The 15,628-nt window shown below is 39.6% G+C and overlaps 1 protein-coding gene across 4 annotated transcripts in view; it reads right to left on the bottom strand.

The window, feature by feature from the left end:
- DGKH (diacylglycerol kinase eta) overlaps positions 1–15,628 on the bottom strand; it is a 444,882-nt gene that overhangs the window by 35,928 nt on the left and 393,326 nt on the right. For all 4 annotated transcript variants that reach the window (XM_073614202.1, XM_073614203.1, XM_073614204.1 and 1 more), the window contains 4 exons: positions 14,016–14,121; positions 12,957–13,049; positions 12,339–12,458; positions 12,026–12,134 (listed from right to left, as the gene is read on the bottom strand). In XM_073614202.1, coding sequence (XP_073470303.1) covers positions 12,026–12,134; positions 12,339–12,458; positions 12,957–13,049; positions 14,016–14,121 — 428 coding nt within the window. The remainder of the gene's footprint in view (positions 1–12,025; positions 12,135–12,338; positions 12,459–12,956; positions 13,050–14,015; positions 14,122–15,628) is intronic.

Raw genomic sequence — 15,628 nt, forward strand, 5'->3', positions numbered from 1 at the left:
TGAGCCGCAGGGCAGTATTCCAACACGATAACGACCATAAACACACCTCTTAGACGACCACTGCCTTGCTAAAGAAGCTGAGGATAAAGGTGATGGACTGGCCAAGTATATCTCCAGACCTAAACCCTATTGAGCATCTGTGGGGCATCCTCAAACAGGAGATGGAGGAACGCAAGGTCTCTAACTTCCACCAGCTCCGTGATGTCGTCATGGAGGAGTGGAAGAGGACTCCAGTAGCAACCTGTGAAGCTCTGGTGAACTCCATGCCCAAGAGGGTTAAGGCAGTGCTGGAAAATAATGGTGGATATACAAAATATTGACACTTTGGGCCCAATTTGGATATTTTCACTTAGGGGTGTACTCACTGTTGCAAGCCGTCAAGGCATTAATAGCTGTGCGCTGAGTTATTTTGAGGGGACAGCAAATTTGCATTGTTATACAAGCTGTACACTCACTACTTTACATTGTAGCAAGGTGTAATTTCTTCAGTGTTGTCACAGCGAAAGATATAATAAAATATTTACATGTGAGGGGTGTACTCACTTTTGTGAGATACTGTGTGTGTGTATATATATATATATATATATATATATATATATATATATATATATATATATATATATATATATACATATATACATACACACACACACACACATACAAACTAGAGCTGCACGATTCTGGCCAAAATGAGAATCACAATTTTTTTGCTTAGAATAAAAAGATCACGATTCTCTCACAATTCTCCCGGCGTAAAATCTTTCACATTATACAAAAAAAAAAAAAAGGGCTAACTTTACTGGTTAGATTTTTTTTTTAATTCATTAATAATTAGTAATTTTTTCCAAAAAAACTGCATTTGAAAGACCGCTGCGCAAATACAGTGGGACATAAAATATTGCAACAACCACCATTTTATTCTCTAGGGTGTCTACTAAAAAAATATATATGTTTGGGGGTTCTAAGTAATTTTCTAGCAAAAAATAAAATGATTTTAACTTGAAGCCAACAAATGTCAGAAAAAGATTTAGTGTTTAAGTGGTTAAATTTTTTTCACTTATGCAGGAAGTCTATTCCATTGACAAATTGTTACAATGTTTATACTTAAGTTCAACTGATAAAGAATGTTTTGTTTCTTGGCAGACTGCCCGGTTTTTCTCTTCCTTTCTTTTGAGGGCTGTGGCTTCAGAAGAGCAGAGAGAATTCTTTGCATAGAAAGAATTGTGAAACACTTTAGTCAAGATCGCGATAACGACTTGACGATTAATCACGATAACGATTCTTGACGATTAATTGTGCAGCTCTAACACACACACACACGATATAGGGTCTGGGATTAAAAGTACCATTTCAGTCTTTGCAGAGGACACCAAGCTATGCAGTCGAATAATGTCCTTATAGGATGTCTCCAACCTACAAAGCTGATCTCAGTGCACTGCTCATTTGGGCAACTATATGGTTAATGAGGTTTATTGTTGAAAAATGTAAAGTTATGCACTTGGAGGCTAAGAATATACATGCATCTTACATACTAGAAGTACAACTGGGGGTATCAATGGTGGAGAAAGGATCTGGATGTTTTGGTAGATCATCAGCTTAATAGCATGCAATGCCAATATGCGGTTTCCAAAGCGAGCAAAGTCCTTTTTTGTATTGAGAGGAATGAACGAGAGCGAGCAAAAGAGAGAGAGAGCGAGAGAGATCATTTTACCCCGGTACAAATCAATAAGATGATATCTGGAATATGCAGTTCAGTTTTGAGCACCAGTTCACCAAAAGGATTTGGGGGAACTGGAAAAAGTGCTGTTCACAGACGCTCTCCATCCAATCTGACGAGATTAAGGGGGGATATGATCAACATGTATAAATACACAAGTGGTCCATATTGTGAACTTGATGTTGAGTTATTCACTTTAAGGTCATCACAGAGGACAAAGGGTCACTCTTTACGTCTAGAGGAATAAAAATAGATTTAATCTCCAAAAATACGGAAACGTTTCTTCACAGTAAGAGCTGTGAAAATGTGGAATACTCCCTCAAGAGCTGGTCAGCTCAGTATATTGCTTTAAAAAAAATGCCTGGATTCTTTCCTAAATGTACATAATATAACTGGATACTAACATTTACAGGTAAAGTTGATACAGGGAATATCCGATCGCCTCTTGGGGGATTAGGAAGGAATGTTTAACTCTGCTGGAGCAAATAGGTTCACACTTTGCTGTTTTTTTTTGCCTTCCTCTGGATCAACTGTGGGTATAGGACTTGTATAAAGGATTGTATGATCCCCCCCCCCTTTATTGGTTGAACTAGATGGACTTTTGTCTTTTTCAACCAGACTAACTATGTAAAGATTACTATACATATACTATCATCATCTTCCTCTGGATCAACTGTGGATTTTTTTTTTTTTTTTTAGGTTGAACTAGATGGACTTTTTTTTAACTGGACTAACTATGTGAAAAATATATATGTCCTGGAAGCCCTCTGAGTGAGTGATTTGTATAGCGCAACAAATGCGAACTGAATCAACTCAAGACGCTTGATCTGTCCTGTGTTGTCCTGCTTCTTAGAAGAGGTGGGTATTGAGTTCTTTTCTGAAGGCCCGATGGTTTTCTTCCGTGCGAATGTTAATGGGTAGAGTGTTCCACAGCCGTGGTCCTTGGACTGCAAATCTACGTTCTCCCTGATTTGTAGCGTGACTTGGGAATGAGGAGGAGGTTTTGGTTAGTTGTTCGAAGACTGCGGTTAGGTGTGTAGCGTTTTATTTTCTCACATGGGTATTGAGGAGCGTTTCCTTGTGTGCATTTGAGGGTGAGGCAGAGGGTCTTGAATGTGATCAGATCCTTTACGGTTAACCAATGTAGGGTCCTCAGGGATGGGGAGATGGATTCCCAGGGTTATTTTCCCGTTACCAGTCTTGCTGCCGTGTTTTGGATGACTTGTAGGCGTGCAATCTGGTATTTAGGTAGTCCTATGTAGTGGGAGTTTGCGTAGTCCAGTCCTCTGGTAAAGAGACTTTTCCCCCCGGATCCAAACACTGCTGAGATCTCCTTGCTAGATGTCCATGCTGGAAATGTGCACCCTGGAGATCACCAGAACATGAAGCTCCACACAGGACAGGTTAGACTAACTCTGTGGCCGAAACATTTCTGATGCTGCCTTGATTGATATAAGCTACAACTATGACACTGGCCGACTGAGCTTTGACTGGATGACTGATCAGAAGGGTAGTCCAGTGAAGCAATGATAGACGAATTGTTTGCAACTGCAGTATGTTGATTGGAAGCATTGATTCATTCTGGGCCCAACAACCCTGAACAGACAAAGGGCCCAGAATTTGGCTCTACCCCAGGAGAATGGCATCCATATTGGCAATCTTATATCGCCATGGGAGAAAGAACTTGCCCACTGTCAACGCTGGGGACAGAAATCACCGTGGTAGTGATTGTCTTGGTTAGATGATGTATCCGAATAACTCCGTCCAGGAAATAGCTTGATTTGTCCTGCAACAATGTCCTTGTGTAACGAAGCCAATGGAACTGCTTTGAAGGTAGACAACATTACTTAGAACCAGCATGCAATCCTTTATGAACAGAGAACTTGCATTCGATTTCTTGTCTGTAGGGCCCTAAAGGAAGAGGCATCCACAATGGGTATTGTTCAATGCTAGGGGGACACTGGTGGGTCAGTTACAGGTGGAGTAGATAATTTTTTAATTAAACTCTCTGTATTATGTAAAGTAATATAAAGTAATCTAATAAGGGGTGATAGTAAAACACCTTGGCAGAGCATTTTGGACTAGGGCAATTAAGGCCTGGCACTGTACCCAGAGAGGGATTGGAGGAGTTCTCCAGCTTCAAAAATAATTTACTGTAGGTGAAACAGCTGACTGAAATTAAGATAGTGGTGAGAGATTCTCTAATGAAGGGAAAGACTCCACACGAGACAATGAGTATCCTGGAGGGTCCCTGACAGAATCCAAAATATCAGGCATTTCTGGGTCTACTGGGGAATTGGAGGTGAGCGTTTTAAGGCCCTGCAACCAGGAAGAATTACAACATGTATCGACTGAGGCATAAATCCTTGCATAAAAGAATACACCTTCACTGCAAAGAGGAAGGAAAACCTAAAAATTAGGGGGCAGAAGCAGCCATCAACACAGGCACATCCAACTAGGGTTTTTTAAGAAGCATAGAAGGCACAGTCCTTTCCTCTGCCAAGCTCAACTCTTTCACAAAGTGCAACCTGGATCTGCTCAGTCACCCACCATTGCATTTAGCAAAGACATTTTACAGAAATGCTGCTGTACCACGGCAAAAAACTGGGCTACCCCACTCCTACAAGAATATTAATGGATTAGCTGAGCAAAGAAAATGTTCTAAGCCACAAAGGAAACACAAAGAGAAAGCCGCTCGATCAAATCACCGAAGTTGAAGGCAAGCAGATTCATAGAGCTTAGCGGCTGCTGAAAATACTGTGTCCCTGTGGGCTGTGGAGAGCTTCTCTTAAAATGGAAACCACAGGAGAGAACCATGGGAAAAGACAAGGGCTCATATGGTGCATTGGCGCCATCCCCTATACCGATGTCAGTAACCTCCTGACTTGAGGAGAAAGGAGAAGCAGGTAGGGAGAATTAATTGGCAGTTTCAGGCAGAAAGAATACCCAGCTGCCAGAAAAAGTGTAAATACAGTCCCGGGCAAAACAAAAAGGAGGGTCCACTTTTCCCCAAGCCTGCTGTAAAGTAACACAGCCCAACAGCACAAGGTAAATAAAAGCCCAAGATCCGAGTAGATGAGAAATCATATATCCTTCAGTGCCCAAATAGCTGCTCCTGTAACAAAAACACACAGCCTAGGTAAAAACAAGTGAAGGAATCGCCCAACACAGTATAAAGCCTTCTTCAATCACATGTAGGTGAGTATTCAGAGACAGGTAAATGCTGCAACAGCTCTGGCCCTGATAACTCAACAAGGAATCTTGAGGTGTAGCAGATGGATCTTAACAGCGGATTCCTGTCCTAGCTGGCATATAGATGGGGAAATGATGGCAGGGATGTAGCAGAAAAAAACACCAGTATCTCTAATGAACTGGAAAAACCTGTTCTTAAGGGCTGGAGAAAACTCCAGGGTTTACAAAAAAACAGCCAGAGTATACCAGCAACTGCTGAAAATAGAAAAGAATCTTAAGATTTATGCAAAATATGTAACAGAATGGAAGTGAATGTCCATTCTCCCTAAGAACACTAATCAAAAGGAACCATAATTAGTGTGGGAGGGGTTATTATCCCTAGGGGCTTACTTTTAGCTTTTTTATGAGCCTAGTGTCCATTTCTCCTGGAGGTGACACTGAGTAACCTTTTCCCTATTTTTTGTGCCTCTACAGACTAGCTCAAGTCATCCTAAATCTGTCCCTCAGGGTCTAATAACGGCTCAAGGGAAAGGAATCCCTTTGTTGATTAGTACCTCATATGCAATACATTGTTTTCAACTGATATACTTCTAGGTTTAAATCCCATTATTCTCTGGAAAATTAAATGTTCTTGAGTAGCAGGGCTTTATGTCTAAGGAAACATGGTCGAAGAATCCATAACATTATTCAGTGCTACTGTCATCTGGCTTTCACATTTTTCTGCCACCAGAAAGGCATTGATGCTTACATGCAGTGTTTGATATAAAGAGTTTACGGAAAAGTAAAGCAATTTCTTTGTAGGTGCTTTTGCACACTGAGCCACATGATTCAATACACTTTAACACCAGGCTGCTGGATAAAGTTGGCAGGCATCAGGTAAATGTTCCAAGCCAACTTTTCTACTGCCTAAAGCGGGAACGGGACAATTTTTATCCATGTAAGGGCAGGCTGGTTATATTGAAGTCAATCTATCGATTGAATGCAGTACCCTAGCCTGTCGAATGCAGGAGGGAAGGGAACCAAGCAAGGTTGAAGGAAAGAAAATTGGTTAATGCAAGGTATGCTTTACTGTGTGTCACTCAGAACTTGTGAAAGTAATGGTTACCAATTAACATTCCTGTACTCAGATCTGCAAGAACAGAAAACATCTGACAGCAGCCCTGAAATTTAACATATAAGACTAGGCTGTATAACATTACATTACATTATTGATGGAGACTGAAGCATACACTTGAGCTTCTGTAAGAAATGCTGTTACTTTCTTTCTATTGTTATGGAAGAGTGGAGAGCATTAATGAGCATAGGTTTAAAGACAAGTCTTTAAGGCTTTCGTTTTTTGAGAAAAGAAAGTAGTGGAGCTCTATTTGGTTGTTCGGGAGACAAAGAAATACAGGACACATACAGAACATGCGCACATATTTACAGTATGGTCATACAAATATATACATTTCCTTTGTGGCTGAATCTGGAGTTGCTCTTTAACAGGATAGTACAGAATAATGATATTTTTACATTTAGAGTATATAATTTTTTTGTTTTTTAAGTATATAGTTATATTTAGTATATTTGTAATTTTTATTCCTGGTATTAAAGTGCAGACCCTAGGTGCTACCAAAGTATTCTGCCAAGCTTTCCACAACAAAAACTAGCAATGCATTTTTCTTTTTCATATGGTGCTTTATACCTTGGTATCCTTCACTAGATTACAAAAACTATTTGCGATAACACGACATTTAAACTAGAGATTCACATTTTAAGGGATTTTCAATTCTTAGATTTATTAGTTGTGGTGTCCTCATCGCAGACTCTTGCCAATCTTTTGACTTATTTCTGCACTGGAGGTTAGACATGCAGGGCATCTGACAGCTCTCTTAGGCTCCTGAGAACATGGACACAGCCCCTACAATAGAAAGCCACCCTTTCCATTGCAGGCACATTCATAACAGAAAGATCAATATGTCACAAAAATTAGTGATTTTTATATCAATGTTGGGCATCACCCACTTCTGTTGATTTATCATATTCTGCTCATATCATTTATTAAATGTTGACACCAAATGTAATAAATTGCATCTTGTTTTTGAAAAGTATGCCTTTAAAAAAAGTTGGTACCGGAAGTTTTAAACGTGGGTTACTATCTGTCAAGTAAAATCATTCAGTAGTTTGTAAAAACGTCCTGTGTACATGAAGACTTAGATGAAAGTCTGCCTCTGAGATCCAATATATAGTTCCATCACATACGTTACCATTATCAGCAATATTGGAAACGACAACCACGCCTTCAACTAGACTTTACCAAAATCAGCTAGGTCTGCGCATATTCAAGCATTTTTCACAAGTGTGAGGACATTTTTAGATGTGCACTTGATGCTATTTTTTTAGTTTTTATCTATCCATAAATACAGTATACTTATAGCAATGTGTCATTTCATGAGACAAGGGCCATTTATGTGTTTATTTTGCTGTGATATGAAAACACAATTTTTCCTTGTCCTGTCATATAAAGGAAGTTCAAACCTTTGCAATTTAGGACCACTGAGAACTACTAAACGTAAATGAAGTACATCAACAGTATTCATTTCAATTGTTCAAATAACTTGTATATACCCCCATCCAACTAACTGTCTAACCTAAAATGGCATGTACAGATAGACAAAATCTGTAAAACGTGGTTTACACACTACCAAGTGAAATAAGTAGCTCATCTTCTTGCCACATCATACTAGTATAATTAAAGGTTGATAAAGTAAACTTGTAATCATACTAATAGCAATCATACTAAACCTGACACTGTACAGGAGATACCAAAAGTAGTTTCATCCACCTTTGCGATTCACTGCTGGAGCATCGCAAAAATTCTTTGTGAATGCTGACTTAAAGCAACTATGCATAGGTCTAGAAAACCAACCCATTGGAGAAGGTGCTTTTTCATAATAATGGCTCTCATACCAGATCAAGACAGGAGCAGGCGCATTGTGGTATTTGCCATAATCAGGAGGCTTAGGGGGTTATTTACTAAAGGAATATCCACTTTGCACTGCAAGTGCACTTGAAAGTGCACTTGGAAGTAAAGTCGCTGTAGATCCGAGGGGGACATGCAAGGAGAATAAAAAACAGCATTTGAGCTTGCACATGATTGGATGATAACATCAGCAGAGCTTCCCCGCATTTCAGATCTACCCCTCAGATTTAGAGCGACTGCACTTCCAAGTGCACTTGCAGTGCAAAGTGGATTTGCCTTTTGTAAATAACCCCCTTAGTTTTGTTGCTACATGGCAATTGCAGTTTTCCTTAAAGTAGAACTGTGACCAGGCTGTCTGCATTCCAAAATGTACATATTAACAACAAACTGTAAATAAGCTTTAAAAAAAAAAAAAAAAAAAAAAAAAAAAAAAAAAAGCCCTCACTGAGGTAAATGTACCATTGAGAAATAAATCTTCAAAGTTCACAACGAATGCAGTTAGAGAGGAACTGATCTCTGGACAAATACCTAATCACCAGTGTTGTCTTTGGACTCCCTGCATCTGGGTTTTCTTCATTGCTGACTTACCATCTGTTTTGCACTGTAATGAGTCAGCCATCTTGGTATAGGTAGAACTTTGCTCCCTTGCATCAAAGCCTTAAGCAAGGAATCGTGAGCAGAAATGTTCTCTCCATCCAAATCTCCTGAAACTAGCTGTCAGAGGCAGCAGTGCTGCAGATGTCAGCTATAAGACTGAAGTAGAAATAGGTAGTTAAGCCGTAGTTTTATTGCCTCCTGACCACCCACCTAAAAATAATATGGCGGCTGGATGAGGTTGTACATATGCCATGGCAAAAATTATAGCCCCAGTGAATTGGATAATGCTGCAACTGTGAGCCTAATGCTAAGTTTGTATTTGTGGTGCGCTACTCCCATTAAAAACACAACTTGGCTGTCAAACAAAAAATAAAAAAAAAACAGGCATTTAGGAGGTGGCAGTATCTCATGAATGCCTATCAGCTGCTCTTGCACCACTCTCTAAAAAGAGATCCACACCATGAAAAGTGATCCATGGCATATCACTTTTCTGAGACCAGTAGAAGTATAAACAAGCCTTTGAGAGCTTGCATTTACACTCGAGCAGAGCGTATTCCTGAGCATGATTTTGAAGTGTTTTTTTGGGGCCTTTTACAAGCTATGTGGAAGTGTTTTAGCATGTGTATCAAGCTTTAGATGTTTGTTTCCTGGACTGGGCAAGGGGGAGATCAGTTTTGGAGGATGAGGGGTTATTCAGGAGCAAAAACATTGACAAAAAACATGCGCAAACACATGTAATGCATGGTGCACCCTTTTAAATCTATGGTGTAAAAATGGTTGAATATACTTACAAAAGTGTATACTTATTTGAACACAGGGCATAGAGCATAGGTAGACTGTGAACAGGGACAATTAGAAAGAAAGTTACTCTGCAGGTTGAGAGTGGTCAGGCATAGGGAAGCCAGCTGAAAAACTCTCAAGGGTGAATGGGGCTTAAGGATGTGTGAATCAACTGTGGCCACAGAGGTCAGTTAGGCTCAATTCACACCTATGCATGTTGCTTTTGAGCGTTTTTGGAGGTTTTTTTTTCATGCTTGCCACGTTTTTGAGCAGCGTTTTTGCCGCGATTTGCGTTTTGCGTTTTTTTTTTTTTTTTACAGTTTTTTTTTACAGTCTAAAAAAAAATAAAAAAAAAAAAAAAAAAAAACGCAGCAAAAACGATGCAAAAACGGTGCACTTGCGTTTTTGATGCTTGTCCATTGAATTCTATTACATGCAAAACACTGCATTTTGCATGAAAAAAAGTCCCTGACCCTTTCCAAATATGCAGAGAAACAAAAAGGCACTGATGTGAACATGTTCCATAGGAACCCATGTTAAAAAATTCCCGTGCATTTCTGCAAAATGCAAAATGCATCAAAAAACGCGCTAGTGTGAATGGAGCCTTAGGGCTTGCTTTAACTTCCAGACCACCCCACGTACATTTACTGCAGCAGGGCGGCCCAGGTGTGCAAAATCACGTACCTGTACGTGATTTCGTGCACACCGTTTAGGGGGCGCACACGAATCATGATCTATTTTCCTCCAGTGTAACACTATCCCCCCCCCCGTTAGAAACACCTCTCAGGGAACACATTTAACCCCTTGATCACCCCCTAGTGTTGACCCCTTCCCTGCCAGTGTCATTTATACAGTAATCAGTGCATTTTTATAGCACTGATCGCTGTACAAAATGTCACTGGTCCCAAGAAAGTGTCAAAAGTGTCCGATATGGCCGCTGCAATCCTGCTAAAAATCGCTAATCACCGCCATTACTAGTAAAATAAAAATGCCTTAAATCTATCCCCTTTTTCATAGATGCTACAACTTTTGCGCAAACCAATCAATATATGCTTATTGGGATTTTTTTTACCAAAAATATGTAGAATTTTTAAATTCTGGATATGTATTATAGCAGAAAGTAAAAAATTGTAATTTTTTTTTTCAAAATTGTAGTTTTTTTGTTTTGTTTATAGAGCAAAAAATAAACACAGAGGTGATCAAATATCACCAAAAGAAAGCTCTATTTGTGGGAAAAAAAGTAAATACATTTTATTTGGGTACAGCATCCCACGACCACGCAATTGTCAGTTAAAGCGACGGAGTGCTGTATCGCAAAAAATGGCCTGGTCAGGAAGTGGTTAAAGTTTATTTGCTGCTCGTTAAGGATATGTAAATATTTGAAAGTTTATAGCCTGGTCACAGTTCTACTTTAAATATGAACACAGTGGACAGCCATTCCCATCAAGAGGATAGGTAATGTTTGATTGCAATGGCAAAACCGATTAAAATGATTTTTTTTCCCCATTTTGGATAGGAGTAAGGGAGGATTATAATCCCTGTCAATTTTTTTTTCCCCACCTGTGTCCCATTTTAGAGATTTCTCTTCACTTCCTGTCTCATAGTCAAACAGGAAGTGAGAGGAAATCCCTGCAAATTAAGGGAATCCCTTGGGGACTCCCAGGTCACCAGAACTAGTGTCCCCATTGGAAGATTTCCCATCTATTACTTTTTTGGGGACAACCCAAAATTTGGGATTTTTGCCTTTAGTTATACTTTAAGACAGACAGGGCACTGAAAAGTTATAAATAGAATCTTATGGGCTGGGTCACTTGCCTTTTATATTAAGGAAATTCTCATCGAGTTCCACCATAGTTTGTGAGCCATGTTTTTACTGATCTCACAGAGTCTCTTTTTCTGCTACCCCCTTCCTCCTATTGCAATCTTCTGAATATAAAATGAATGAAGAAATTTCCCCTTCTCTCTTCTTCCCTTTACCTCCAGGCTTTTTCTACGCCCCACTGAGGATAATGGGTGGCCATCCTTAAGTCTTCTTACTTCTGGTGCTCAATTCTCCCTCCAGGCATTAGTGCCTTTCTCCCTTTCCTCACCTTTATTGAGGCTTGAGTCCTTGTTGGTAATACACTTCCCCACTGGCTTGCTTCTTGAGTCATATTGCTGCTTGAGCTGTAAACCTACCAGCTTTGTTCATAACTTGTGAACATACATTATGCACTGCCTTTAGGTCTAAACAAAGTTGTTAATATGTGCCAGCCTCTACTACTTTATTTGCAGTTTCCTGTACGCTTACTATTGTACTTTTCTGTGTATAACATTTTGTATATTTTGCAACAAAAAAAAAAACCCAATAAAATCCTTTGTGAAAAAAAATTAATGAAGCATTCGAAAGGGAAAGTGGAAGCTCTTTGCAATTATAGAATAGCTCTGCCATTTTGGGAAACCGACTGCAGGGAATACAACACTAAATCCCTTAGATAAACTATAGGGTGCTTTACGCGTCTGGTATCTGGCAAAATTTAAATTAAAAATTTTGAGGGCAGACCCTATAAATTATCATGTACAGTGATGTCCTCCATATGTAAAATGATTCCACTTTTCATGCTGTTTGCAGCAACATCCTTTACTGTCTCACAACCATTATGAATTTTTTTTCTGAAACCTAAAGTTCTGTATGCAGAGTTGGTTTGTAAGGGGAGGAAAATGTGTCAGTTTGAAATGATTTCCTTGATCGTAAATAATAAACATGCCAATCAATATTTTGACAGGATAACACATACCAGGCTGAGGGCTGGTCTTATGTTTTTGAGCCTTTTCCTTTTTAAACTTTGGCACTATGCGAAATACTGTGCTTCTACTGTTTCTTTTAGTATATTCCATGGGAGGATCCTGTTAAGAATAAAGCGGATAAGCTGCTATTCAAAAATATTCAGACTTCAAAAGAAAAACACAAAAGTCAATGTGATTTTGTAATTTAAATAGAAGTTAACTGATGGATCACGCAAGAAAATCACTTTAGGCCTTTTATGAACCCATGCCACTATAAGATATCATCATACTTATTCTTATACCCCTTACATAGAGATCTCATACCTCGTCCTCATCTGGCTGCAAGACATAATACAGCCAGGGGAGCTCTGCAAGCTTTGTTAACTCCACTTCTACATCATGCAGTGCATTGGACAAAAGTTCTTCATGATGAGATTCCAGCTGCTGTAATACAATGAGCAATTAATTTAAAAAACCATCAGCCATTTGCTACTATATGATCATCTTAACAAAGTATAACAAAAACATACTAGCATTAACGCAGGTCAAGGTATTTTTTACTTCATTTTTGGTGAGAGAAGAGTGTGGGAATGACTATCAGGATCAGCTAAATTATTTTTGCACCATGACAGATTTTTCTTGTAATAAAGAAGTTCATTTAAATTTTTTTGCGGGGAGGGAATTACCAATTTTTTTGGTGGGGTAAGCTCAGAGGCGTTTAGATCCTATTCTGAACTCACCTAAGCGATCTTGCCAAGAAGCCCACACTGTTCTGGAACAATCATAAATGGCCGAGGCATTCCCTGCCCCATAGCTGCACCTATACATGCCCCTTGTTTGTGGGCCACCAATCCACAAGATGGTGTGTGAGTATGGCTTATAAATTTGTGTTAAAGGCAACTAATAAACATTGCATCCAGTAAGTACTTATTAAACACTTACCAGTGGTACTCTCCCAACCAAGAGAGATTCTGTTTCATTGTGCAGTGCCTTCACGTTCATTGCTACTTCAATGGCAGTGTTCCTAGTGAGATTCTGAAGAAAACACGTCAAACTTTTTTTTATTTATATCACATATCGATTTAAAACAGTCAGTCAAAATCAGCAGAGATTAATCACGGAGCCCTCTGATGTGGCCCACGACCTCTTGCTCTGGTATGGCGGGTTGCCAACCCTCTATCCCAGAGCATAAGTGTTGTAAATAAAGCCGGCAGCTTGCTTCCTGTGCAGCACCAGCTCCTGTCACAGGCGAAGTGATACCAAATGCACTCTGCCTGGGACAGCAACAGCCGGCGATACCTGAATGGAACAGTTATTAAAGGTAAGAACCACTGTTACAATTTCTTTACCCAACAGGAAGTTTGAAATATCCGCAATAGGACACAATAATAAAAACTTAAAGCCCAGCTTTGATCTTCCCTGTTAGATCACGTGATGTGCTGGGTCCTTCTCTAGAAGACTAAGTGCTCCTTAGTTATATAGAGAGAAGGGCTGACATCATTACTGCATCAATACACTGAGTGCAGGGGTCAGAGTTAGATCACCCTAATCAGTTGGGAGTGTGAGCTTTGCAGATTGCAGTGCTATAGGTCCAACTCAACAGGGGGTGCATCAGACCTCTGCAGAGAGACCACTTCTTCCACATAAAGTAAGGGTGCTTCACTGAATGCTGGCAGGTGACAGGCTTTTCTACTCAGGTTGTAATTGCTTTCTAAAGCAAACTTAAAACTTTTAATGAACTTGGATGCAGCATGGAGCAATAAAGAAAACACTCATTAGTTATTTTTTAGTTTTTAGTTATTTTATACTCTGCTATTTCGAACCAGGTCAGTAAGATGCAAATATATTATATTATATAATATATATATATATATATATATATATATATATATATATATATATATATATATATATATATATATATATACATATACATATATGTAGCATATTGTATGTATCTGAGGACAGGTAATTCAAATAGACCTGTAGGACTAGACTTACCTCTGGAAATCTAGGATTGGCTTTGTTTAGTGCATGTGAGCAAGCATTCACTGCATGAGCCAGCTCTTGTTCCAGCAAACTGTGGATTTTTGCAGCTTCACATATTCTGAACATACAAAAAATAATAGCGTTACAGATTTAGAGACACTTACAAACAATGGATTTATTATGAAGAATTCCTTAAATATGAGGATTTGCTGGGTATATGTATTCCACTTCATGATAAAGTAAAATTAGTGTCCGTTTCTGGCAATGGTTATACTATTGCTATATTTAGGGCAAATAAACTAGTTTGCTTTAATCCCCCATGCTCAGCAACATAAATGTACCTTTCTTTCCCTTCCCTGTTGCTCTGTTCAGTGCTGGGAGCTAAAGGAAGCATACTGTACAAAAAAAAAAACAAATACTGTATATAACGCCTACTGAGGCTACCACAAAGATAATTTATTTGAAAGATAATAAAAATAATGGACAGATATAGAAAAATTCCAGTGTGCAAGTCCAGAGGGGAAATCCTTCTCATATCCCTCCTGCATCCCCTTATTCCTGCTAACCTATGCCAGCAAAAACAATTCCCTCATGGTAAAAACACACACACGCACTACCCCCCAGTAGCTGGTGGCTATGCCCTATATACACCCTGCATGTATAGGCCAGCTTTGGATGGTCATATAATATAGGCAGGAGGTTACTGTGAAATCATAATGTCCAATAAAGGGCCAAGATGTTAAACCGATGCATGCAGGACAAGGTGGATGTTAGTCTCTAGTGTGAATTTTAAAAGTCCTTCTTAGTAAATGTCACATACACTATATTGTCAAAAGTAATTGGACACCTGTCTTTACACACACATGAACTTTATTGTCATCCCAGTCTTAGTCCGTAGGGTTCAATATTTAGTTGGCCCACCCTTTGCAGCTATAACAACTTCAACTCTTCTGGGAAGGCTGTCCACAAGGTTTAGGAGTGTGTCTTTGGGAATGTCTGACCATTCTTCCAGAAGCGCATTTGTAAGATCAGGCACTGATGTTGGGCAAGAAGGCCTGGCTCGCAGTCTCCACTCTAATTCATCCCAAAGGTGTTCTATTGGTTTGAAGTCAGGAAACTGTGCAGGCCAGTTCCTGCACCCCAAACTCGCACATCCATGGACCTTGCTTTGTGCACTGGTGCATATCATTTGGTGGAGGGGGATTATGGTGTGGGGTTGTTTTTTTTTCCAGGATTTGGGCTTGGCACCTTAGTTCCAGTGAAGGCAACTCTTAAGGTGTCAGCATACCAAGACATTCCTGTTCCAACATGACTGTGCACCAGTGCACAAACAAGGTCCATAAAGACATGGATGAGCGAGTTTGGGGTGGAGGAACTTGACTGGCCTGCACAGAGTCCTGACATCAACCTGATAGAACACCTTTGGGATAAATTAGAACGAAGACTGCGAGCCAGGCTTTCTTGTCCAACATCAGTACCTGACCTCACAAATGCGCTTCTGGAAGAATGATCAAACATTCCCATAGGCACACACCTAAACCTTGTGGACAGCCTTCCCAGAAGGGTTGAAGCAGTTATAGCTGCAAAGGGTGAGCCAATTCAATACTGAACCCTACAGACCAAGA

This window comes from Aquarana catesbeiana, linkage group LG02, assembly GCF_042186555.1.
Source record: "Aquarana catesbeiana isolate 2022-GZ linkage group LG02, ASM4218655v1, whole genome shotgun sequence".
Classification (NCBI taxonomy): Eukaryota; Metazoa; Chordata; class Amphibia; order Anura; family Ranidae; genus Aquarana; species Aquarana catesbeiana.